The sequence below is a fragment of the Panulirus ornatus genome, chromosome 42 (assembly GCF_036320965.1).
Source record: "Panulirus ornatus isolate Po-2019 chromosome 42, ASM3632096v1, whole genome shotgun sequence".
Classification (NCBI taxonomy): domain Eukaryota; kingdom Metazoa; phylum Arthropoda; class Malacostraca; order Decapoda; family Palinuridae; genus Panulirus; species Panulirus ornatus.
Genome location: NC_092265.1, coordinates 16503914 through 16530018, shown reverse-complemented (window position 1 = coordinate 16530018; position 26105 = coordinate 16503914). Strand labels below are relative to the sequence as shown.

Below are 26105 nucleotides of genomic sequence, written 5' to 3'. Positions count from 1 at the left end.
TTGTATATTAATACTAAACTCTATTGTTAACTGTATCTACATATTGACTTTGTGGATACAACAAGAAGCTATTCCACATCGAAATGGATTTTCTGAGGAACAAGATTCTTGCCTCCATGTATGTTTACATAAGATTTATCTTCCCTGCGCTTGAGCTGTGAGGTGTGACCAGAGTGTTCAGCAAACATCTCATACCAGGGTGGAAAACCAATGACCACTGCTGCAGCACTGGTGAAGTGTTCAGTGCTCTTCACTGCCACAGCCCGGGCTGGGTCCAGGCTGTTGGGTTTGGTCGCTGGTCGACCAAGCGGTTGGAAAACGCAGCCCTCAGGCATACGTAACCCCCCCACAGCCAGGCTGGTCTGGTACAGTTTGTAGATACGTGTCCAGTGCACTCTGAAACTTCTCTACTGTGCATTCCAGGCTGTTTCTGATGATAGACGGTAAGGTGTTGAAGAGTCCTGGGACCCGAGTGTTTAATGTGTTCACTCTCTTTCTGTGCATATCGCACCTGCGGATTTCAGAGGAGGCATTTTCCAAAGTCTTCCACGCCTGTTTCCGAATATAAGGTAGGAACCATACCGTCTAGGATTTTCCAGGTACACTCTATCTTATGACTCATCATTTCTTCATCTTTGAGCAGCAGATACCATAAATCCTTATTAATAATACGTCCTACAAATGCTATTGACTTCCCCACAATGCATGACCTGGAAACAAAGGCTAAGCTTAAATTCTATCCTACAATCATCTCTTCTCTTATCCTGAGTCAAGTTTCTATAGAAATATAATCATAGTCACCACAAACATCTTCCTGAAAGATAGCTCAAGTGAACACGATTACTTGGTGGAGGGTCGAGTCTTCAAGGTAGGTACTCACCTCAACGCCGTCGAACTTGGCGAAGTAGTGGATGTACTGCGGAAGGTCGAGGGACGTCAGCCACGTCTTGCACTCCAGGTGAGGGCGTCGGGGCAGCCACGACATCCTGCGTAGGGAGGCCCCGCGCCGCAAGCTGGCCACCAGCGACCCTCCTGAGGGAAGGAAAGAGCGATCTTACTGCCATGATGCTGGGTGGTGACGGTGTGGTGACGGTGTAGGGTGTGACGATGTAGAGTGGTGACGGTGTAGGGTGTGACGGTGTAGAGTGGGGACGGTGTGATGACGGTGTAGAATGGTGACGGTGTAATGGTGTAGAGTGGTGACGGTGTGATGATACAGAGTGGTGACGGTGTGGTAATGGTGTAGAGTGGTGACGGTGTGGTGATGGTATAGAGTAGTGACGGTGTGGTAATGTTGCAGGGTGGTGATGGTGTGGTGATGGTGTGGTGATGGTTAAGGCTGGTGCATAATATCATGACGTGGTAATGATGAACAACATAAGGTGGTGACAGTGCACAACATGATGACGTGGTTGTGGTGCACAACATGATGACGTGGTGGTGACGGTGTACAACATGATGTGACGGAAGCGGTGAATATGGTGATGTGATGGCGATGCACAATATGATGACGTGGTGATGGTGATGCACATGATGACGTGGTGGTGGTGGCGGGGGTGCACAACATGATGACGTGGTGGTGGTGGCATGGGTGCACAACGTGATGACGTGGTGGTGACGGTGTACAACATGATGTGACGGAAGCGGTGAATATGGTGATGTGATGGCGCTGCACAATATGATGACGTGGTGATGGTGATGCACATGATGACGTGGTGGTGGTGGCTTGGGTGCACAACGTGATGACGTGGTGGTGGTGGCACGGGTGCACAACATGATGACGTGGTGGTGGTGGCATGGGTGCACAACATGATGACGTGGTGGTGGTGGCATGGGTGCACAACATGATGACGTGGTGGTGGTGGCGGGGGTGCACAACATGATGACGTGGTGGTGGTGGCATGGGTGCACAACATGATGACGTGGTGGTGGTGGCAGGGGTGCACAACATGATGACGTGGTGGTGGTGCACAACATGATGACGTGGTGGTGGTGGCATGGGTGCACAACATGATGACGTGGTGGTGGTGGCATGGGTGCACAACGTGATGACGTGGTGGTGGTGGCACGGGTGCACAACATGATGACGTGGTGGTGGTGGCATGGGTGCACAACATGATGACGTGGTGGTGGTGGCATGGGTGCACAACATGATGACGTGGTGGCGGGGGTGCACAACATGATGACGTGGTGGTGGTGGCAGAGGTGCACAACATGATGACGTGGTGGTGGTGCACAACATGATGACGTGGCGGGGGTGCACAACATGATGACGTGGTGGTGGTGCACAACATGATGACGTGGTGGTGGTGGTGCACATGATCACAGTGTGGCGAGGCACATGATCACCCCTTCCATATATACCATATAATGGTGTCTGGGTCTTATATACACTACAGTGAGACCCAGGACCCAGCTGTCGTGTTGCTCCTCTGCTGAACCGTCAAACTGTTGGAGGCCGCGGCCCGTAAGCCAGCCTACCCAAGCACCAAGTCCTGGGTCGTCCAGCACTCGCACAAGCACGTTTTTCAGTGTCTCTACAGAACGACCCATAACGTGTCTTATGGCAGTAAAAAAATGTCTGAGTCAGTTCAGTTTCTGGCTCCAGGATGTTCATGTTGTCTCACCTTACTGTTCTTACTGAACCTATGAAACTCAATGGAGACATTGTAACACTCGTTCATGTCTGTCATGCCAACAGGGAACTGTAAACGAGTGTAAGTTGGAAGTCACGTCTTGCAAGACTATCCAAGTCATGACATCCCCCGTGCCGTCTGCGCCCTAGTGAGTGCAGCCGCCTGAGTGCTGTCATCGGCTGCCAATAGCTCAGGTTACGTGACGGCGTCAATGCGGGCTGGAGGAGATCATCCCTTGACTCCCTGTAACTCGGCGATATCGCCCGTCCTGAAGGCTGAGCCAGCAGCAGCAGCAGCACACAGTAATACTCCGTCCATGAGATTGTGGGGTGGGGCACTGCCAGGCAGATGACGTGGTGGGGATTTACGCCATGACGAGATGATGATGATGATGATGATGATGATGATGAGAAGGTGGTTGCGATGAAGAACATGACGACGTGAAGGTGATGCAGAACATGATGACGAGTTGGTGACAGACAGTATGATGATGACGAGTTGATGATGATGCACAGAGTGATGGCGCGGTGGTGTTAGCTTAAAAACGATGACGTGGTAAGGATGAAAGCACGGACGAGGTGGTGATGCCAAACATAATGATGTGTTGATGATTCACAAGATGACGTGATGGTGACGTGAAAAAAATAATGAAGTGGTAGTGACCCATGGTATGGTGCTACACACACACACACACACACATACCTACGTAAACAATGTTCTAAATCCAACATGTAGTCCCGAGCTGCTCAAACATGGGCCCCAAACTCAACTTTAGCTGCTTTTTACCTGAGTTTCTCTTTAAATACCTTGGGTAGTGACACCAGTCCTGGTGATACTAGTTTCCTTGCATGGCAGAAATTATAGAAGTTCTTTTCTCGTATCCCTGGAGACGGAGAGACAGCTGTGCCTACCACAGCGACATCCTATCTGCTTCGAGCCGAGCTGTTAGGACGGAACACCTCCGAAACCCTCGTAAGGTAAAGTACATTACGGTAAAGCTTCCTGAAGTTTAACTCTGTAACTTTTCACTTAATCTAATCACTTTATGACGAAGAAAAACCTCAGTCATAACAATGAATGAAAAAGAAGTATCTATTGATAACAAATGTGCATTATGCCATCACTGGGTGCCTTAAATATCTGAGAAATCTGCTGGTCTCATCAAATGTGCATGACAGACGACGTACGTGGGTGAGACAGAGCCAGATAGATGGCGGAGCCTCGAGATGACGGACGGTATATGGACGTGACACTTGTGACGTTATGAAAGTACGTGGTACACTGCCACAGTAAACACAGAATAAACTGTTGAGTAATGCAAGACGCTGGGGTCTTCGTGAATGTGCTGGTCCACTGGTAAGGCGAGGATAGAACAACATGTGGATTGAAAATGAGTTTGTTGATGATCTATCGTGACTGTTACTGGATAGGAAGGAAGGCTAAGACGTGAAGGAAATACCTCGCTAAGAGAAACATTTGATGGAATTCCTAAGAGTCCACGGGGAAAATGAAACACAATCGCATGTTTACCAAATGGCGTCCTAGCTACGTCTCTTCGTTGTATATCAACTGACTGTTATATTTCTCTTTTGAGTCTTCTCTGATGATGTGATGGAATTATACAGGAGACAAAATAGAATAATGACAAGGAAGAACACATATGGGAAAGGAAGTGGTGGTGACGATGAGATGATAAGAGTAAGGATGGGTAAATAGACATGGGATGAGAGGACAGCAGTATATGTATCAGATCACTGCTAATATTGAATAAAGATAATAAAAATGGTGAGGTAAAGCTTGGACGTTGGGTCTGTGTGGTCTGTGTATCTATGCAACTATGTAAAATGATAACGAAGACAAGCATACGAGAACTGGAAGATGAAACGAATGAATACTGGAAGACTACAGAATTTTACGGAAGAAAGAAAGAAAAATCAAGATAAACTTACAGAGAATACAAGAAAACAGAGGAGAGAGTTAATAAGGAGAACGATGTTAATTAGGACTTCCCAGCAGAAGAGGAAAGCAAGAGAAAACCAACAACAGCGAAGAGAAAGGGAAAGAGGAAGAATGAAAGTGGGAAAGTGCCATAACAACAGAGAGAAAGTTTTAGGGGAAAATATCGGAGGTGTGAAGAGCGTCGGAAGTGAGAAGAAGGTAAACAATGAGAGGAGCGGCTGACCGTGAGGCACACAGTAGATAAAGGAAGGATGTGAGAGACAGACGGAATTACAATGAAACTAAGATAAAAATAAACAAAAGCAACAAAGACAACGAGGTGATGAGATCACAAGGAACCAAACCAACGACAACGAAAGGAAATGAGAAAGTGAGCGTAGGAGAAAGGAGAGAAGGAGCGCACGGAGAGTGAAAGTGGGAGGTGGTGTAAGGTAATTACAGAGGGCCTCAAGGTGGCCTGCCTGCCTTGCCCCACCCAGCAGACGCCGCCGTGAGTCTGTGTATGGCTGGCTGCAGCCGTCATGACCCCGCTCTTGCCAGATGCTGTCACTGTAATTGTCAGCTCGCGTGACCCACGCCACCTCCCGCCTGTGAACGACCCGTGTCTTAACCCTCTCGCCAGGCCCTTACTGTGCACATGGCTGCACGTAGTGCACACGACATACAACTGTGTCGTGTAAATACTCCACACAAGCGGTACCTGACGTCACTTTGATAATATCTCATATTTGAAATACAGGAAAAAAGTACACGTATTTCTTTCACTCGGAATTGAGTTCATGGTGAAGGTTCTTTCAGCAGGTGAAATGACAGTGTCCCTCGATATGAAGGTACGATAATAACTTCCTTTTTTCTTCAGTGGGTCAGATAATAAAGGTCTTATGGCAGCCGACAAACGTCTGTACTCCCTTTTCTGCGGTTCATATTATAATGAACCAGGTTTATTTCGAACCACAGCAGCTTCAGAACAAGCCAAACAAGAATGTGATCAGGATATTGTGAAGGTGAATATCCTTTCACGCGCAGCAAAAAAAACATGATCTCGCAAAGGTAAAGCCGAGGTGATGACGCCTCTGAAGACTCTACCTACCTAACGTATACCTCACCGGAGGTCGTCTTCGGGGCACCGTCTCTGACTCGAACACAACTTGGTTTCGACCCAAGTGACTCGTCTGTCTCACTGGCCATTACGCTTCCTTCGTCTCATTAGATATTGTACTCCACAAGTTCTCACATACGCTTCTGTTGTGATGATATTTTCATGACATGTCAGCGAATGAATAAGTTCTTTCCGTCGGGGCGTTTTAATGGATACCGCAGGAGTACTTGACCACGAGCCCTCCAGGACGCCAGTCCTCATGAGTCCTTCGTCAGTAGCCAAGGGTTAATAAGACAACCCAACAACGCACCATCATCACGCACGTACAACCACCACTAACTTTACGATATGGATCCGACAGCTCCCTCCAAGTGTTCTAGTTGGGAACCTCGTAAACTGTTTCCTTGTAGGAATGGATTTCATGATCACACACACACACACACACACACACACACACACACACACACACACACACACACACACACACACATTGAGCAACAGACGTGATAATCAGCGTTGTAGGTCACAGACCGAGAACCAGCTTCGGTACGGAGGTACTGGGTGGTCTGTTATGATGACCTCAATGAGTGAGGGGGTGGGAGGGGACACACACACACACACACACACACACACACACACACACACACACACACACACACACATACCACACCACACACACACACACACACACACACACACACACACACACAGGTTGTTTACAACCTACATAAGGCCAAAACTACAATACACTTCTCAAGTTTGGTCGCCGCACCTAAAGAAGCACAGATGTACCAGAGAAGGTACAAAGGAGAGCGACAGAGATGGTACCAGAATCAAGAGCGTTGAGTGACAAAGAAAGACTAGAAGCCTTAAATCTGCCTACCTCAGAAGAGAGAAGAGTGAAGGGTGACCTGATCACAACCTTCAAGTTCTTAAAATAGATTGAAGTAAACAGTGAACACTATTTCGAGCGACGTGGGGAGAGAATAACCTGAGGATTTAAAGATGAACTTACGCAAGACACTTGTTAATAAAGATGTGAATAAGCACTTTTATATGAGTGGTGGATGAATGAAGTAAAATTAATGAAGTCATGGTTAATGTTGAGAGCAAATAAAAATGTAAGAAGTTATATGAGGGCAGAGAATGTTCAAGAGATGGGGCCACACGAGTGTATAATTCCCTTCCCGCACCGTATTAAATTTACAAATGGGTAATTACGAGAGAGAGAGAGAGAGAGAGAGAGAGAGAGAGAGAGAGAGAGAGAGAGAGAGAGAGAGAGAGAGAGAGAGAGAGAGAGAGAGAGAGAGAGAGAGACATATACCCTATTTCTAATGCCTATATGTATGGATATCTTTAAGTTCATGTGGCCTCATCTCCAACTCCTGGTATTGTTATCGTGTTACACTTCCGTGGCCTCATCGTTCAAGCATGGTTTACTACCGTGCAATTTTTTGTTCAACCTTCTGTATATACCGTCCACATCTGCCACAACCTAATTCAGTTTAGTCAATTCCCCCACCACTCTTATACGGTATAACTACTTCTTTACATCTTACTTAACAAGTTTCTGGTTTAAAAACTTATAAAGTGTGATCACATCACCCCTCACTCTTCTCTCCGCCATGGTGGGCTGACTTATAAATTCTAGCCTTTTCCTGAAACTTAATTCTAGTACTATCTGTGTTGTCCTCCTCGGGACCTTCAATATTATCTCTCTGTACCTCTATAGGCGCGGTGACCAAACCTGAGAACCATAATCTTGTTTTGGCCTCATGTAGGAGAACAGCCTGCTAGATATTGCATTATCCAGAATATGAATTAAATCTTGAGCAAGAAGTAGAAAAAAATGTATGGTTTGGTTTGCTGAGGAAAAGTATGCTTTTAAGTATTATATTCAAGACTGTAACATACTATCTAGGTTTAGAGTGAGGAATGATATGGTCAATAACGCTGTCAGGTTCTTTATAAAAGCATCAGTGATGTTGAAGTCCTGAGATAATGTGTATCTTTAATTAATGCCTACAAGTGTGTCGCCAACTACAGCTGGTTCTTCTGGGATGCAGGCAGAGTGGATGGAGTCCCAGTTTCTCTTCATAATAAACTTTTGTAATCTGAATATTTTTTACTTGAAAGCTATTCTAATATTTGCCAGCAGACAGTTTGTCTCCTTCAATATTCTCTAAATGTGGGACTCTGGGAACTGGTTAGAAAAGATGTCAAGTCTTACGTCCCTCTGATACACAGAATCTTATTTCCTGCTTATGTAATATTCATACTGAGGTCATCGTTCGCCTCGTCCCATCCTCATCACTGTACATTTGGTTGAGCTGAATTTCATGTCTCAGACTAACGCTGGAATCGTTCTGCGTTCCCTTGTGAGTTGATGCAATCCACCTCACTTCTCAACTTCCCTTACGACTTGTGCATCATCCGCAAACGTTCCCGTGCAGGAGTCTTTACCTTCTAGCGAGTCCTTCAACACAGATCTACGCGAGTAACGTTCAAGAACAGAGCCACACAGCATTCCGCTGGTGATCTCAACCCATTTCGAGATTTTGAGTGTGTATATACACACAGGTCCACATGAGAAGGATGGGTAACAGAAGAGCTGGTGGTCCATAAAGAAGTTATTTGAAAACGAAAGTAAAATACATACTGTGGAAAAACCTGGATAGCAGGCACCTCTTCCCCACCCACCTCTCCCTCCGGCTCAACTGCCGGAATGGTGTGAAAATAATATATCATACGGTACTGCAGTAAACTAATGGCATGGAAATTGCATAGGAAAATTTGTACTGTAGAAAGTCCCCTATCAGCTTATGGACATCTGCTCTGCAGCTGACTTCTGAATAAAAACGATGATTGATCAATAAGAATACAAAATCTCTACTGATAAGAGATGTTAGTGAAGTCTTCGACTCGCCTCGATTTAAAGGTATTTACAGTCGTTGCATTAAGCACTTGAGAAGGTTGTTTATTTAAATGTTCCACCACTCTGTATGTGGAAATACTCTTGCCCACATTGTTATTACATCATCTTCCTTCCATCTTCATAACATTATTTCTGGTCACCGAATCCGTTTCTAAGGTGAAGAAACTTTCGCATGTTTTCGATATGATTTAGGATCTTGAACACTTATCAGGTCATCTCAGAGTACGCTGTTTTCTGGTGAGAATATCATCAGGTCTTCGAGTATTTACTCATTAATAAGGCTTATCCTCAGGTAGAAGGATGATTTTCGCTGCTCCTCTCTGAATGTGCTCAAGTTTCTCTGAGTGTGACCAAGTCTGGTGACCAAAGACTTTAGATGGGGTCTCACCTGGCCACAGCAGGGGTGACTATCGTATCCTTTGTTATGTGGTAGAAATTACTAGTCCCGAGACCCTAACATGCTACTGGCTTCATTATATGTAACTATGCATTGTTTGCCATATTTGAGGTCATTAGTACAAGGTCTTTTTCTTTCTTAACTTCGTGAGGAGGTTTACCAAGCATTCTGATATACATCTGAGACACTGAAGTGCATAGCTCTGCATGTGGCTATATTGAAATACACCGGCCATGTCTCTGTCCATTTTAACAGTTTATCTCAATCCCTCTGAAATCTTCAGACAGCCTTCCTTTGAGTTGGCTGTGTGTGTGTGTGTGTGTGTGTGTGTGTGTGTGGACACAAGGTGTCATTCGCTCTATTCATTCACTTTACAACACACATATGATCAACACTCCTGGGAGGGTGTGAGTAATACGACAGGTCAGTTCAAGTGAGACACATTAATCGATTCCAGTGAAACTCTTGGATCTGCTTGATAATGAACTGGTCACGAACCCTTACAGTAATATCCTCACTAAAACCCGAATCATCAAAAACCAAAAAATAATAATTTCCCGAGACATTCACCTGAGAATGTGAAAGAAAATAGAAAAAAAAGATAAAATGCCCAACCGCTCATTCTCCGTTTTCTTTTTATGACTCTAGGGAACACGAAAGTATTCGTGTCTATAAGAAATAAAAAAAATAAAATCCCTTTTTTCTGCGATACGGTAATTTCTCGACTTTAATTGCTTTCCTACACGCCAGAAATCTGCTGTCTAATGCAATGTAATTAAATTTCACCTCTCCATACACGAGTGACCACCTGCCTTGCCAACCGTGAACACCTGACCTGGAGACACCGTGTGTGTGTGTGTGTGTGTGTTACGGGGACAGAGTTTTACGCTTGTCTTGCCCTGTTTCTTTACTTTGTATATGCTTATGTAATGTCTTTTCTCCGATGTATGTATGCACACACACACACACACACACACACACCAGCCTAAGCTAGGTACCCTGTGTGTGTGTGTGTGTGTGTGTGTGTGTGTGTGTGTGTGTGTGTGTGTGTGTGTGTGTGTGTGTGTGCGTGAGTGTGATTACCTATCTTTACAGTGTGAGGAGGGAGTTTTTACACTCGTGGGAACACATTTACTGAATTTCCTCAACTATCATACAACGTTTTCAGTTCAGTATGCTGTTCACATTCTTAAATCCATCGGTAACTTTGTTCCATACTTCCACCACTCGTTCTAGAAAAGCATCTTCCTACATCCCTCTTCAGTTCCACGTTATGACCTCTGCTTCTAAGACCTGTTCACTGTGGAGTAATCAAACTCATTCAGGAGGTTCACCCTTGATCCTCCTTCTTCAATAATGGACATATCAATGGCTTCGTAACCTCACACTGTATCTCAAATCCCTTAATTTGGGTGTCATATTTGCTACGCTCCTCTGGACCTTCTTCATTGGTTCTCTAAGTTATTTCAAGAGAGGTGGGCAAACTTGAGAAGCATCTTCTAGTTTGATCCTGATGAATGAAGTAAAGAGTTTGCTAAGTGTTTTCTCATCCAGGAACTTACCTCGTGGATACCTGGCAGAGTCTTCGGGGGTTTTCACCCCCGTAGCTCGGGCTGGGCCCAAGCTGGTCTGGTACACTTTATCGGTACTTGTCCAATGCACTCTTGAACTTCACTGTGCATCGTATGCTGTTCCTGATGGTAGATGGCAAGGTGTTGAAGAGTCTTGGGTCCCGGATGTTTGTGTTCTTTCTTTTTTTGTCCTCTCGCACATTTGGTTTTCCGAGGTCGTACTTTACGAAGTCTTCCATGACTGTCGAGCCAGCAGGATGTTATTTCCGAACGTAAGTTGAAAACCAAAACATCTTGGATTTTTCAGGAATATATGACGGTAGACCTCTCCTGTCTACGCTTCATGGAGTAAAGAGCCTCGGTGATTTCAGTGGCTCCCAGCAATTCAGTTCCTTCACCAAAAAGAACTCTGACCACTTTCTAAACCCGTAATTTCGCCCGCCACGTAACAATATTCAATTCGTAAAAGATTTAACGATTTGAGTAATATCATCATTGGTATTCTTTGACTGCAGCTCTAATATTTGCCAGCAGACAGCTCGTCTTCTCTACTCTTTTTCGTCTGGGAGGTCGGGCCTTTGGCGACAGGGTCAACTCCTAAGCCCCTTATACACACACACACACACACACACACACACACACACACACACACACACACACACACACACACACACACACACACACACACACACACACATATTTCTGCGTCATATTTCTTGCTGGATACTATTTGTATCGAGGCCTTCACTCTGGTTGAATTTTCATCATCCATGTATCAGACCATCTTCAGAGTTTGGCTAGGTCTCCTCACTCTTTATTTCACTCAGGACGTTGGCATCATCGGCAAACATATTCAGGTGGGAGTCCAGTCTATCTGGCAAGTCATCTATATAGATGAAGAAGAGCAATGGTCTCAGGATTACACCCAGTGGCACGCTACAGATGACCCCATTCCTTTTTCATGAGGGATCCTTTGACATGGTTCCTTTCTTTCCATCATACCAACTTTGAAGTCTATCTACATCCTCATGTAAGTGATACCAGGTAAGTACCTGCAATCCTCCTCACTGCTTACCCTCCTCAGGTCCTTGGCGTGACAGCCATCTACCACTACTTAAAGAAACTTCAAGTTATGCCTTATTAAGAGGATCAGTTCGTTCCCTTTAATATGTTCCATGTTCCTTATTGTTGTCATGTAATCATCTGGGTAAATTTGGTCTGACCTTAGCACCTTCGAATGATCTGTCTCCGCCACTCCTACAATATCCGGGTCGCTTTCTCTGATTCAGTCCATTAATTCCAGTTACTCTCCATTCACCACTGGTCCGTCTGCATCTGTGTACTGAACCTTTCGTCGATGCCATTTTCTAATGAGTAGTTCCGGTTTGTTCCCTGAGCTTGAAAAGGGAAAGTTGTTCCTCCCTGTGGATCGATCTGACTCCTCTTGTTTTCTGCTTTTGTTCTCTCTCTCTCTCTCTCTCTCTCTCTCTCTCTCTCTCTCTCTCTCTCTCTCTCTCTCTCTCTCTCTCTCTCTCTCTCTCTCTCTCTCTCTCTCTCTCCCCTCGTGGTTTAACACTCTGACAATCACTCCTTTGAACTTCTCTTGTTCTTACCCGTGTCCCTCTGTCTACCTCAGCACCTCTTGACTATCAGCAACGCCACGTCAACTTTCGTCCTCACTGGCCTTCCGCTAGTACCATGCTCCTGCTTCCCACGTTCTCCTGACTTGTATAACATCTTGTGTGGTTTCCCTTTTCTCCTCTGTTTCCAAAGTTAATCCTCCGCAAGTACAAAGCTCGTCCTCAACTTGCACCTTTCATTTACCCTCTCCAGAACTGTGTTCATTTACGTAGCTGTCCACCTGCCTCTTATCTCCTGCACGGGTGGTATGTGTGTCCTGGTGAATCCCTGGTGTGGTCTTCTACCCCCCACAGCCCGGACTGGGACTCATGGTCAGTAACGCTAGTAACCTCTTTCGTCTTCTATCCGCAACATCGTACGTTACCTCAGCTTCCCTGTCTGTGACTGTGTACACTGCCTCATCATGAGCTCCCGTCAGTAGTTCGTTTAACTTCCCCGCTTCAGAGACCCTGGACTCCACATCTTCTTCACTTTCCGGTACGTCAGCTTTATGGTCACCTTCAGCCCCAGAATCAACCCCTAGATCTTGCCTCTCCTTCCCTCTACATGGTCTACCAATGATGAGGGCGTCCCTCTACATGGTCTACCTTATGTGTACCAATGATGAGGGCGTCCAATGTCTTTATTTTAGTGTCACGTTCACCTCACTGATAAACGTAGTTCATCCATCTTTTAGAGTTTTCTGGTATTTTTCATGTTATCCAACAATGTCTTCTAATTTCTTCAACGTGTCATCAAGTTGATATATTCAACTCATCAGCTTACTGTCATGAGCCACACTGTGGGTACTGCCATCTGACATCTCTATACTCTTCCCTTGATAAAATCTTCAAAATCTTTGTCTTTATTCACAGACTCAGTTCCCTTTTTTTTCCTTCCTGACTTGCCTGCTGCTGTCGTGTTGGCTATGCGTCCTGGGATAAATCAGGGGCAGCGGAGACCAGGGGATCTGATGACAGGGTTAGAATAGCTTAGTCAGAATGGTTGGTCGAATTCTTCCTGCCTTGGCTTATGCACTTCTCTTTGCCAGGTTTGTACAATGCGAAAATCTTACTTAGTTCCCCATTTTCTGAGAAAAACACTTAGTTATGTAATTGGCTCAAACCAGATGCTATCTGAAAGAAAAAAAAACTAGGTTAACCGGTAGACACATCAGCTGGCAGAGTTGCCAATTAGTAATGATTACTTTCCTTTCATGCACTGTTGCACTCCTCCACAGTATTTCTTTTAAGAACTTTACAGCTGTATGTGTGTGTGTGTGTGTGTGTGTGTGTGTGTGTGTGTGTGTGTGTGTGTGTGTGTGTGTATGTGTGTGTGTGTGTGTGTGTGTGTGTGTGTGTGTGTGTGTGTGTGTGTGTGTGTGTGTGTGTGTGTGTGTGTGTGTGTGTGTGTGTGTGTGTGTGTGTGTGTGTGTGTGTGTGTGTGTGTGTGTGTGTATGTGTGTGTATGTGTGTGTGTGTGTGTGTGTGTGTGTGTGTGTGTGTGTGTGTGTGTGTGTGTGTGTGATTACTATTTGTGTGTAACAGGGAGACAGGTTTACACTCGTGTTGTCTCGTCTCTTAACTTTGTATATACCTAACCTGCTTTTACTCCAGGCTTGAGCCTCATACCCATTTATCGACCAGCCCCGATGGGAGGATAAACACCTAGGTAAAGTGTAGGCCGACTGCCTCGCCCAGGATTCGAACCCATGCGGACTTAATATCAACTAATGGTCAGAGAAATGTTACACTTGCGTTGCCTCATCTCTTAACCTTGTACATATGCACCATGTCCTACTTCTGTGTGTGTGTGTGTGTGTGTGTGTGTGTGTGTGTGTGTGTGTGTGTGTGTGTGTGTGTGTGTGTGTGTGTGTGATTCCTATTTATTTTGGTATTATCAGCTGAGATGGCACAGACAAGTGAATGCCCTAATCAAGGCCATCTGTTAACGCTATATATATATATATATATATATATATATATATATATATATATATATATATATATATATATATATATATATATATATATGGTTGTTTAATTTCTTTATGGATGGGGTTGTTAGGGAGGTGAATGCAAGAGTTTTGGAAAGAGGGGCAAGTATGAAGTCTGTTGGGGATGAGAGAGCTTGGGAAGTGAGTCAGTTGTTGTTCGCTGATGATACAGCGCTGGTGGCTGATTCATGTGAGAAACTGCAGAAGCTGGTGACTGAGTTTGGTAAAGTGTGTGAAAGAAGAAAGTTAAGAGTAAATGTGAATAAGAGCAAGGTTATTAGGTACAGTAGGGTTGAGGGTCAATTCAATTGGGAGGTGAGTTTGAATGGAGAAAAACTGGAGGAAGTGAAGTGTTTTAGATATCTGGGAGTGGATCTGGCAGCGGATGGAACCATGGAAGCGGAAGTGGATCATAGGGTGGGGGAGGGGGCGAGAATTCTGGGAGCCTTGAAGAATGTGTGGAAGTCGAGAACATTATCTCGGAAAGCAAAAATGGGTATGTTTGAAGGAATAGTGGTTCCAACAATGTTGTATGGTTGCGAGGCGTGGACTATGGATAGAGTTGTGCGCAGGAGGATGGATGTGCTGGAAATAAGATGTTTGAGGACAATGTGTGGTGTGAGGTGGTTTGATCGAGTGAGTAACGTAAGGGTAAGAGAGATGTGTGGAAATAAAAAGAGCGTGGTTGAGAGAGCAGAAGAGGGTGTTTTGAAATGGTTTGGTCACATGGAGAGAATGAGTGAGGAAAGATTGACCAAGAGGATATATGTGTCGGAGGTGGAGGGAACGAGGAGAAGAGGGAGACCAAATTGGAGGTGGAAAGATGGAGTGAAAAAGATTTTGTGTGATCGGGGCCTGAACATGCAGGAGGGTGAAAGGAGGGCAAGGAATAGAGTGAAATGGAGCGATGTGGTATACCGGGGTTGACGTGCTGTCAGTGGATTGAATCAAGGCATGTGAAGCGTTTGGGGTAAACCATGGAAAGCTGTGTAGGTATGTATATTTGCGTGTGTGGACGTATGTATATACATGTGTATGGGGGGGGTTGGGCCATTTCTTTCGTCTGTTTCCTTGCGCTACCTCGCAAACGCGGGAGACAGCGACAAAGTATAATAAAATAAAAAATATATATATATACCCTTGCCTAAGCCAGGTACCCATTTTATCGACCAACCCTAAGGGGAGAATGAAAAGCTGCGTAGACTGTGAACCGACTGCCAAAACCAGGATTCGAACCTATGTGCTCGATTCTGGACGGACAGTAAATGCTTCAAGGTCTGCAACGCTAACCGCTACACCGCGGGAGTGAAAGCTTTACACTGGAATCCCCCCTCCCTGTCTTATTCTTGTATGTGTGTCTCACGTCTTTACTCCTTCGCACACACACACACACACACACACACACACACACAAACCAGTGTGTGTGTGTGTGTGTGTGTGTGTGTGTGTGTGTGTGTGTGTGTGTGTGTGTGGCCTAGCGGACCACACATGCCGGCCTGCAGCATGGCAGGAGCTGTGCAGTGCACATGGCGATGACCTGGTGAGTTAGAGAGTGCCAGTGTGTGGTCTGCTGGTGGCCGCACCCCCCCATGTTACGCCGCCCATTTGCAACAACATCAGGCGAGCAAGCCTGTGCCTCAGAGTGGAACACATCAGCTGTATAACCACAATATAACTCAAGTCTGTGTACACTTACTAGGTATTTCCGTGGACGCATATCTCCTGCCTCAGTGCAAGATAGACGTTATATTCAGACGATGGCGATCGACAAAAGTCGTCTTAGTGACGTAAATCAAGGCTTAATGGAGCTAAGGTAAGAGAAAAATGTAGTGAGCTGTAGGCAGGAGCCACCATGAATAAGGCCAGTTAAGTGGTGGAGACTGCACTAATGGAGGGCGTAGGGCCACACCTCACAGCATGCTGAGAGGACAAAAGATCATCGTAAGAACTAATAGATGATATCAGTGATCCGCGTCTGCCAGTATTGAAGCAACGCAAAGTATCATTTATTGATGTAAAGTTTTCTCGTATTAGAGTTGGCTTACGATGAACTCCACTGCAAGAAAACCTCTCTACATATACTTTTTCCTCCACAGGTTAGACGATGTTACAAAGTATTTTCTGAAAGCCATTTTGAAAACGAATACTAAATAAAAGATTGAGGTTAGCTATGTTGAAACATCCGGGATGTGGTCCCGCTCCATCCTTCCCCAGCAAGATATTGGTGATTTAGACGTAATCCTTCCGTGTTTCCTGACACCGACCCACAGCTGAGGTTCACAGAACACACCAAGTGCGACCAGGTTTGCCCTCTGAGGCAAGCATCACGGAAGGCGAGGCACCATGGGGCTAGCGAGATAATGTGTGAACTGGGCCTTACCTCACAACTTGATGGACACAACTCCCACCATCACCGATGTTAAAACATAAGATACTGGACTCCGCAAAAGGCCTGCTGGTCCATACTAGGCGGGTCCCCTATAACCACCCCACCCACGGAGCTCACATACCTACCCAACCTATTCTTAAAACAATTCAAGGTTCCAGCCCCAACCACCACATCTGGCAAGCTATTCCAGAGATCAACCACCCTATTGCTAAACCAGTGATTCCTCCACATACAATCTGTACCAAAATTTAAATATTATTTTCTTCTGTTTCCATGTCTTCATACAGTGGTCATAGTTGCTAATAACATGAATGATAACTCACAGGTATTTATATCTAAACCATGGTTGTTGGCAACTCAAACCTGTTAGCATTCACAGTTGTTAAAGTTACTGCTCTGGGGTAATTCACAAGTGCTGGCGTCTCAGCTCATGGTTATCAGGTGACCTGGTGTAGTCACCGGAGGCCTTTTACCTCCACCATGTCGTCTTGGGTTATGGAGATCGTCACTTATATAATGATGTGCGACGTTATTGCTATAAGTCGACAGATTTTGGGGAATGCTTTGCTTCTAACTCCGTGCAACGGGGCTATGTGAGTCAGTTTCAATTTTCTCGGGAATGATGCCAGACTCTAGATATTTTCTAGAGAAGATATTGAGTGCTCGTGTTGGTGGTGTGTTGCATTTCCCTATGAACACTGAGTTCCAAGAGTCCGGGCCTGAGGCAGAGTGCAAGGGCGAGCTCTCAATGGCCCTCCCGAAATCCTATGGTGGTGAGGTGGTGATACTTGCCTTTCAGTGTAACACAGGGGTGTATTACCATGTAGGGAGAAGTCTTCTGGGTTGTTGAATTTCTAATATTTTGCTCTCGACTCAGTGAATACCGATCCATACCGTTTTTTAGTCTCACTCACCAGCAAGACTACCTTCTGCTGTTATCATGAGACCGATGGTCCTAGATGTGCGTTTCGCATACGAGTATAAAGTATTTCGGGTTGTTTTCATGTTTCATATTGGCTCTTGCCGCTTCATCCTTTTCCTGTGTTTCGTGTGACATTTTGAGATCTACGTCTGATAGTTCATGGGACAAGTCTTCTTCCCTCTGCTGGTGAACTGCGGCTTTTTCAGAACAACTGCAATCCCATTTCGTCTGCTCTGCAGTGCATGTCTTCCTCGTTCTACCCTAGACCTTTTGTGCCTTCCTTACGCAGGTATATGTCTGCTTTGTGGCTGGAGTACCACAGAGTACCACACTGGTCATGTCTTCAATAAACTCTTCTGCTTTGGTACTCAGCAGGTCCTCCCTCCCTAGTGTCGTCAGTTACATCATTTGTCACATCCTAACATTTCACCAGTTTATTATCAAAAGTGAAATTGCTTAATGTACCTGCATGGTTACGCATGTTTTACCCAGGCGAGTCAGCAACCAAACTTGTTTTTACGTTGATAAGTTTGTGGTTCGTAAACAGGGTGTTTGATACGTTGACGCCTCTTATTTGGTCCACATTATTTGTAAAGTTGAAGTCCAGAGTGTTACTCCCTCTGGGTGATTTTGTTATCTGCTGAATGAGGGAGAAATTGTCACACAGCCTGAGCACCTGTTTTGCAGCTGATCGCCCGAACTGCCTCCACTGTCGGGAGTTTCAGCTGTATCGTTGTTTCCTGCGTGTCTCGGAGATGAGCATCTTCGAGACGGTTTCCGATGAGGTCAAGACAAGATTCTGTGTTTCTTAGTCCGTAAATTTTTATGGCTTTGCGTCTGGTGGTCAGGTGATTTATACAGAGACCAGGCTTTGGTTTTCGTCCTTGTGACAACGAGTGTTTTTACCGCATCATTTGAGGCACTCAGGAGCTCAGTGTTATATGAATATCTATTACATACAGTCTAACTCCTCCAACTGATCTTGTCATGTCGCATCTGTGCAGGTTATGATCTGGGATCCAGACCTCACTATTCGTATGGTCTTCAGTATGTGCTTCTGCTGTCGCATCTGTGCAGGTTATGATCTGGGATCCAGACCTCAGTATTCGTATGGTCTTCAGTATGTGCTTCTGTGAAGGCCACGAATATACCTGCACTGTGCCACTCATAAATGGGGATCGTATTTGATCCGTATGATTTGAGCTCGTGTACGTTGGCATATATAAATGACGTTACATGACTCGCTACTCTGTTGTCCTGGAGGGTTGACATGTTCTGCTCGGTTGAGCTTGGCAGAGTGCTTTCTGTTCCTTTAACATTTCTTTCGAGGGAGACCAGAGTCAGTCTTTCCTCTGGCTGTTCTCCCCTAAGTCTAAATTTGTGTATTGTGGTCGGTACGAGGGATCTGCCTCACTGTCCATGATGTGCGGTGGTTCTCGCAGTAGTTGTTCAGGCAGTGCCTAAAGTCTCATGATTTGTACAATTTTGGGTGGTTGAACTCTTCCCCATAGCGGCACTGACCTTTCTTAAGCCAGTCTAGACACTTTTGGGGGTTTGAATATACGTTTTCCTCAGTATGATAAGTTAGTCTTTCTGTACAAGCAACTTCCCTTCCAACAGTAACCAGAGACTCGGTAAATCCCGTGAGTTTCTTGGTTCAGTGCAACGCCTTCGTGTCCGTGAACAGACCTGAGCGAGTTTCTCTGGCCTCCACTCTCTCCCTCTCCTTCCATGCCTTGAGTCAGTGGCATTCATTGCACTCATGTCTGTGCTTAGGGATTTCTGAGGTTCATTCCCCCTTCTCTCTCTCTCTCTCTCTCTCTCTCTCTCTCTCTCTCTCTCTCTCTCTCTCTCTCTCTCTCTCTCACTTCTTTTTTTTCTTTTTCTTCTTCTTCTTCTTCTTCTTCTTCTTCTTCTTCTTCTTCTTCTTCTTCTTCTTCTTCCTCTATATATCTATTGCCTCCTTCCCCGCTGATGACAATGCATGACGCCTGAAGACCTTCACTTTCATTTATTGTCAGTTTCCACAATAGAGTCTCCCTCCCTTCCCATGATCGTTTGACTGTTGCTGTGGTGTATGTTCGCGCAATGGAAACTAGAGGCCACTTTACAAAAGCGAGCAAGATTTGTCTTGCTGAACATTCACGATGGTCTTGAATATAAATCAATCTTCAGTCATCCTCCAAGATATATACCTGGCTCCCCCTCCCCTCTTTAGATATGGATAATATGCACAAGTTTCTCCTTTGCAGTTAACTCATTTTCTGTAACAGTTTTAACCACTTTATCTCCTCCATCCATTACCTTGTCTTTAGTGTGTCAAATAATCTGTTTTCTCCCACGTCCTCTTCCCATCTAACCTCACTTTTTCTTCCTGAGGGGCAGTAACTCCTATAGTATAAGGTTCGTTGTCTCTGAGAAATGACACTATTTACAAAATGACGTCGTTTAAGAAATTCAAGAGCGAGTTGTTATCATAATCTCCGAGAGTTCTTGGAACTGCCGTGTCTACAACCCAGACATATGTAGATCATCGCTGAAGTAGAAGCGACCCAACACGACCACATCGTAGCACGCACACAGACAAGCGATAACAAGACACAGATCATCAAAGGAAAGACAGAGAAGACCCAGAAAAAAACGCTACGAGCAAAAAAGAAATTGCTTTCTTGTATTCGGGAAAGAACATTTCGTACTTCTAAACTGATCTAAAAGACCTCATTAAGCCTTAAAACTAAGGATGCAGGTAACTGGCTTAGAGCAGGCCAGATGTAGCGCGTCAGACAGACGATGTTAGATAAAAGGTGTTAGATTACGGTGTGAGATATGGCATCTTATCAGCCACTCAGCACCAGGTACATGAACCACTGGGAGGACCAAGACGTGTGTCCCACTTACGACTCATGCTGTGTCGTAGAATCAATACATTACAGTTCCAGGCACATGTTGAGTCCTCCTCCTCCTCATGACTGACGCTGAACGCATTCCTCACATTATATCTGCAGACATGCAAGACCTGAAGATGCAGAGAACAAAGTTCTCTCTATAACAACACCCCTCCCAAGATGGTCGTGACTTCTGCACTGCTTAACTGTAGCCAACGTAGAAGACAACAGTGAATCATAATACATCCCTGTATATAATTTGTGAACAACTAGAATAAACAGGTTATGTGACATGAGAATTTCACATAAAGTTTCATTTATGTTAAATAAAAGCTGACAAGATCGTTAACAGATGACGTGGAATTATTAGCAGTCACAGTGTATAATCAACATTTCTCGTTTTCGTCATTATATATATATATATATATATATATATATATATATATATATATATATATATATATATATATATATATATATATAAATATATATATATATATATATATATATATATATATATATATATATATATATATATATATATATATATATATATATATATATATATATATATATATATATATATATATGCACCAATAATCACCCATCTCTCTCCATCAACTTTCAGTTTTACCCATATCAATCAAGAATTTACTTTCTTACATTCTATCACATACTCCCATAACTCCTGTTTCAGGAGTACTGCTACTCCTTCCCTTGCTCTTGTCCTCTCACTAACCCCTGACTTTACTCCCAAGACATTCCCAAACCACTCTTCCCCTTTACCCTTGAGCTTCGTTTCACTCAGAGCCAAAACATCCAGGTTCCTTTCCTCAAACATACTACTTATCTCTCCTTTTTTCACATCTTGGTTACATCCACACACATTTAGACACCCCAGTCTGAGCCTTCGAGGAGGATGAGCACTCCCCGCGTGACTCCTTCTGTTTCCCATTTTAGAAAGTTAAAAAATACAAGGAGGGGAGGATTTCTGGCCCCCCGCTCCCGTCCCCTCTAGTCGCCTTCTACGACACGCGAGGAATGCGTGGGAAGTATTCTTTCTCCACGTATCCCCAGGGATAATATATATATATATATATATATATATATATATATATATATATATATATATATATATATATATATATATATATATATATACATACACATACATACGCACATATATACACACACACACATATACATATATATACATATATATGAAAAATGTAAGAAACAATTTAGAAAACTGAAACTTCTAGCTTGAAATGAAATGAAAAAATGAATCACATAATGGTTCAACCTCTGGCTATGGAAAAGGGCATGAGAAGAAAGATCATGAGAGGCAAGTGATTTGGGAGCAGCTGAATGAGTGTGTTAGTGGTTTTGATGCACGAGATCGGGTTATAGTGATGGGTGATTTGAATGCAAAGGTGAGTAATGTGGCAGTTGAGGGAATAATTGGTATACATGGGGTGTTCAGTGTTGTAAATGGAAATGGTGGAAGAGCTTGTAGATTTATGTGCTGAAAAAGGACTGGTGATTGGGAATACCTGGTTTAAAAAGCGAGATATACATAAGTATACGTATGTAAGTAGGAGAGATGGCCAGAGAGCGTTATTGGATTACGTGTTAATTGACAGGCGCGCGAAAGAGAGACTTTTGGATGCTAATGTGCTGAGAGGTGCAACTGGAGGGATGTCTGATCATTATCTTGTGGAGGCTAAGGTGAAGATTTGTATGGGTTTTCAGAAAAGAAGAGTGAATGTTGGGGTGAAGAAGGTGGTGAGAGTAAGTGAGCTTGGGAAGGAGACTTGTGTGAGGAAGTACCAGGAGAGACTGAGTACAGAATGGAAAAAGGTGAGAACAATGGAAGTAAGGGGAGTGGGGGAGGAATGGGATGTATTTAGGGAATCAGTGATGGATTGCGCAAAAGATGCTTGTGGCATGAGAAGAGTGGGAGGTGAGTTGATTAGAAAGGGTAGTGAGTGGTGGGATGAAGAAGTAAGATTATTAGTGAAAGAGAAGAGAGAGGCATTTGGACGATTTTTGCAGGGAAAAAATGCAATTGAGTGGGAGATGTATAAAAGAAAGAGACAGGAGGTCAAGAGAAAGGTGCAAGAGGTGAAAAAGAGGGCAAATGAGAGTTGGGGTGAGAGAGTATCATTAAATTTTAGGGAGAATAAAAAGATGTTCTGGAAGGAGGTAAATAAAGTGCGTAAGACAAGGGAGCAAATGGGAACTTCAGTGAAGGGCGCAAATGGGGAGGTGATAACAAGTAGTGGTGATGTGAGAAGGAGATGGAGTGAGTATCTTGAAGGTTTGTTGAATGTGTTTGATGATAGAGTGGCAGATATAAGGTGTTTTGGTCGAGGTGGTGTGCAAAGTGAAAGGGTTAGGGAAAATAATTTGGTAAACAGAGAAGAGATAGTAAAAGCTTTGCGGAAGATGAAAGCCGGCAAGGCAGCAGGTTTGGATGGTATTGCAGTGGAATTTATTAAAAAAGGGGGTGACTGTATTATTGACTGGTTGGTAAGGTTGCGTGCATAGTGCCATTGTACAAAGGCAAAGGGGATAAGAGTGAGTGCTCAAATTACAGAGGTATAAGTTTGTTGAGTATTCCTGGGAAATTATATGGGAGGGTATTGATTGAGAGGGTGAAGGCATGTACAGAGCATCAGATTGGGGAAGAGCAGTGTGGTTTCAGAAGTGGTAGAGGATGTGTGGATCAGGTGTTTGCTTTGAAGAATGTATGTGAGAAATACTTAGAAAAGCAAATGGATTTGTATGTAGCATTTATGGATCTGGAGAAGGCATATGATAGAGTTGATAGAGATGCTCTGTGGAAGGTATTAAGAATATATGGTGTGGGAGGCAAGTTGTTAGAAGCAGTGAAAAGTTTTTATCGAGGATGTAAGGCATGTGTACGTGTAGGAAGAGAGGAAAGTGATTGGTTCTCAGTGAATGTAGGTTTGCGGCAGGGGTGTGTGATGTCTCCATGGTTGTTTAATTTGTTTATGGATGGGGTTGTTAGGGAGGTAAATGCAAGAGTTTTGGAAAGAGGGGCAAGTATGAAGTCTGTTGGGAATGAGAGAGCTTGGGAAGTGAGTCAGTTGTTGTTCGCTGATGATACAGCGATGGTGGCTGATTCATGTGAGAAACTGCAGAAGCCGGTGACTGAGTTTGGTAAAGTATGTGAAAGAAGAAAGTTAAGAGTAAATGTGAATAAGAGCAAGGTTATTAGGTACAGTAGGGTTGAGGGTCAAGTCAATTGGGAGGTAAGTTTGAATGGAGAAAAACTGGAGGAAGTAAAGTGTTTTAGATATCTGGGAGTGGATCTGGCAGCGGATGGAACCATGGAAGCGGAAGTGGATCATAGGGTGGGGGAGGGGGCGAACATCCTGGGAGCCTTGAAGAATGTGTGGAAGTCGAGAACATTATCTCGGAAAGCAAATGGTTTGGGCACATGGAGAGAATGAGTGAGGAAAGATTGACCAAGAGGATATATGTGTCGGAGGTGGAAGAAACGAGGAGAAGTGGGAGACCAAATTGGAGGTGGAAAGATGGATTGAAAAAGATTTTGTGTGATCGGGGCCTGAACATGCAGGAGGGTGAAAGGAGGGCAAGGAATAGAATGAATTGGATCGATGTGGTATACCGAGGTTGACGTGCTGTCAGTGGATTGAATCAGGGTATGTGAAGCGTCTGGGGTAAACCATGGAAAGCTGTGTAGGTATGTATATTTGCGTGTGTGGACATATGTATATATACATGTGTATGGGGGTGGGTTGGGCCATTTCTTTTGTCTGTTTCCTTGCGCTACCTTGCAAACGCGGGAGACAGCGACAAAGCAAAAAAAAAAAAAAAAAAATATATATATATATATATATATATATATATATATATATATATATATATATATTTATATATATATATATATATATATATATATATATATATATATATATATATATATATATATATATATATATATATTATCCCTGGGGATAGGGGAGAAAGAATACTTCCCACGTATTCCCTGCGTGTCGTAGAAGGCGACTAAAAGGAGAGGGAGCGGGGGGCTGGAAATCCTCCCCTCTCAATTTTTTTAAATTTTCCAAACGAAGGAACAGAGAAGGGGGCCAGGTGAGGATATTCCCTCAGTGGCCCAGTTCTCTGTTCTTAACGCTACCTCGCTAACGCGGGAAATGGCGAATAGTTTGAAAAAAAAAAAAAAATATATATATATATATATATATATATATATATATATATATATATATATATATATATATATATCATATATTTAGTCGCTGTCTCCCGCGTTAGCGAGGTAGCGCAAGGAAACAGACGAAAGAATGGCCCAACCCACCCACATTCACATGTATATACATAAACTCCCACACACGCACATACACGTACCTATACATTTCAACGTATACATACATATACATACACAGCCATATACATATATACACATGTACACATCCACACTTGCTGCCTACATCCAATTCCGTCATGAATCACCCCCCCCACACATGAAATGGCACCCCCCCATCACTCCCCCCGCGCTTGCGCGAGGTAGCGCTAGGAAAAGACAAAAAAGGCCACATTCGTTCACAGTCAGTCTCTAGCTGTCATGTATAATGCACCGAAACCACAGCTCCCTTTCCACATCCAGGCCCTACAGAACTTTCCACGGTTTACCCCAAACGCTTTACATGCCCTGGTTCAATCCACTGACAGCACGTTGACCCCGGTATACCACACCGTTCCAATTCACTCTATTCCTTGCACGCCTTTCACCCTCCTGTATGTTCAGGCCTCGATCGCTCAAAATATTTTTTACTCCATCCTTCCACCTCCAATTTGGTCTCTCACTTCTCGTTCCCTTCACCTTTGACACGTATATCCTCTTTATCAATCTTTCCTCACTCATTCTCTTCATGTGACCAAACCATTTCAATACACCTTCTGCTTTCACCACCACACTCTTTTCATTACAACACATCTCTCTTACCCTTTCATTACCTACTCGATCAAACCACCTCACTCCACATATTGACCTCAAACATTTAATTTCCAACACATCCACCCTCCTCCGCACAACCCTATCTATAGCCTACGCCTCGCAACCATATAACATTGTTGGAACCACTATTCCTTGAAGCATAACTACTTTTGCTCTCAGCTTGGTCTCATCTCTGCCCTTTATACGTCCTTCTCTACCACATTATCAAACTGACGCATTATCTGGCTTACGTTTTCCACTTTGTGCATCATACAGATACACTGTTACAGGTAATCTGCCTGTATATACTTTTAGAAACTTTCGTCCCAGTAACTCTCTACTTTTAAGAACGTTCGTCCTAGTAACTCTCTATCTCCATGAGAATCTAAGTTCCCCCAATGTATCTCTTTATAATTGAAATACCTTTTTATCACTGTGCGATCTGTGAGAAGTGCGTGTTTATTTCTCCTCAGGCACCACCCTCGTGGTTCCTTCTCTTTCATCATCGTACATTAGCACTGCTTCGTTGAAGTCTTAGGAGGACCGTGTGTTATGAACCCCAGCATGAACTCCTTTTGTTACAGTTAACTGTTTTCATTAAGTACTGTCTGAAGCGGCCACCTTCCGGTGTTGCTTGAGACTTAAGAGTGTCTCATGTTGCGAAGATCAATCCTTTTCCTCCTTG

At 44.0% G+C, this 26105-nt stretch overlaps 1 protein-coding gene across 4 annotated transcripts in view; it reads right to left on the bottom strand.

Annotated features, from left to right (window-relative positions):
* LOC139761939 (breast cancer anti-estrogen resistance protein 3 homolog) overlaps positions 1–26105 on the bottom strand; it is a 680749-nt gene that overhangs the window by 230718 nt on the left and 423926 nt on the right. For all 4 annotated transcript variants that reach the window (XM_071686635.1, XM_071686632.1, XM_071686633.1 and 1 more), the window contains exon 2: positions 881–1032. In XM_071686635.1, the coding sequence (XP_071542736.1) occupies positions 881–985 (105 nt within the window). In that variant the 5' untranslated portion in view covers positions 986–1032. The remainder of the gene's footprint in view (positions 1–880; positions 1033–26105) is intronic.